This window comes from Alligator sinensis, unplaced genomic scaffold (genome assembly GCF_000455745.1).
Source record: "Alligator sinensis unplaced genomic scaffold, ASM45574v1 scaffold280_1, whole genome shotgun sequence".
Lineage (NCBI taxonomy): Eukaryota > Metazoa > Chordata > Crocodylia > Alligatoridae > Alligator > Alligator sinensis.
The window spans coordinates 888,954-889,630 of NW_005841835.1; the positions used below are offsets into that span (position 1 = coordinate 888,954).

The following is a 677-nucleotide window of genomic DNA, read 5'->3' on the forward strand; positions in this document are numbered from 1 at the left end:
AGCTGGCAGGTGTCCCCCCATGACCCCATCCCCACTCCTCCCACTGCCGCACCCCCCCCAACCAGCTCTAAGCCCAGCTGCAGCTGCCTGCTGCAGTAGGTGGGGACTGTCTGAATCATCAAAGCTCTCCGAATCTTTTCCAAAGATTCAGAGAGCTTTGAATCAGTTTGGACCTTTTAATTGGTCCCAATTCAATTTGGATTCAGAGATTCAGCCACCGAATCGAGCCAAATCTCCTCCAAATCGAATCAGCACCCGAAGCTTCACACAGCCCTACTGCCCACCCATTGCTTCATCTGTGCATACCTGGAGGTCTTGCCCGTGCTGCTCTCATCTTGCCGTGACGTTGCCTGCGTTTCCGTACCTCAAGAGACAGGAGCTTCCTCTCGTAAAGGGCAGCATGAAGCTCAGCATTAGAGTCCACGGCTTCTAGCCCCAGATCCACTCCCCAATTAAGACCTGCTCTAGGAAGCACAATATAGACAGCAGCCTCAGTCACCCATTATAGGCTAAGATGCTTACATCTTAGTCTCTCCAACGAACAGTTTACCTGAAACACTGGGGAAATATTTAAGTTCAGCCTAACCTTGCTTGTGGACTGCATTAATGTTGGAAAGAAGGGCTTCTTCACTTGCAAACAGTATGGGACAACCTCTCCCCAAGCCACCACAGCAGGA

The 677-nt window shown here is 51.1% G+C and overlaps 1 protein-coding gene across 10 annotated transcripts in view; it reads right to left on the reverse strand.

Annotated features, from left to right (window-relative positions):
* Positions 1-677, reverse strand: part of TTLL5 (tubulin tyrosine ligase like 5) — a 178,375-nt gene that overhangs the window by 116,083 nt on the left and 61,615 nt on the right. For all 10 annotated transcript variants that reach the window (XR_003093381.1, XM_025200719.1, XM_025200705.1 and 7 more), the window contains one exon: positions 307-464. Coding sequence is in view for 9 of the 10 variants with exons in the window: in XM_025200719.1 (XP_025056504.1) it covers positions 307-464 (158 nt within the window). In the remaining variant the exon portion in view is untranslated. The remainder of the gene's footprint in view (positions 1-306; positions 465-677) is intronic.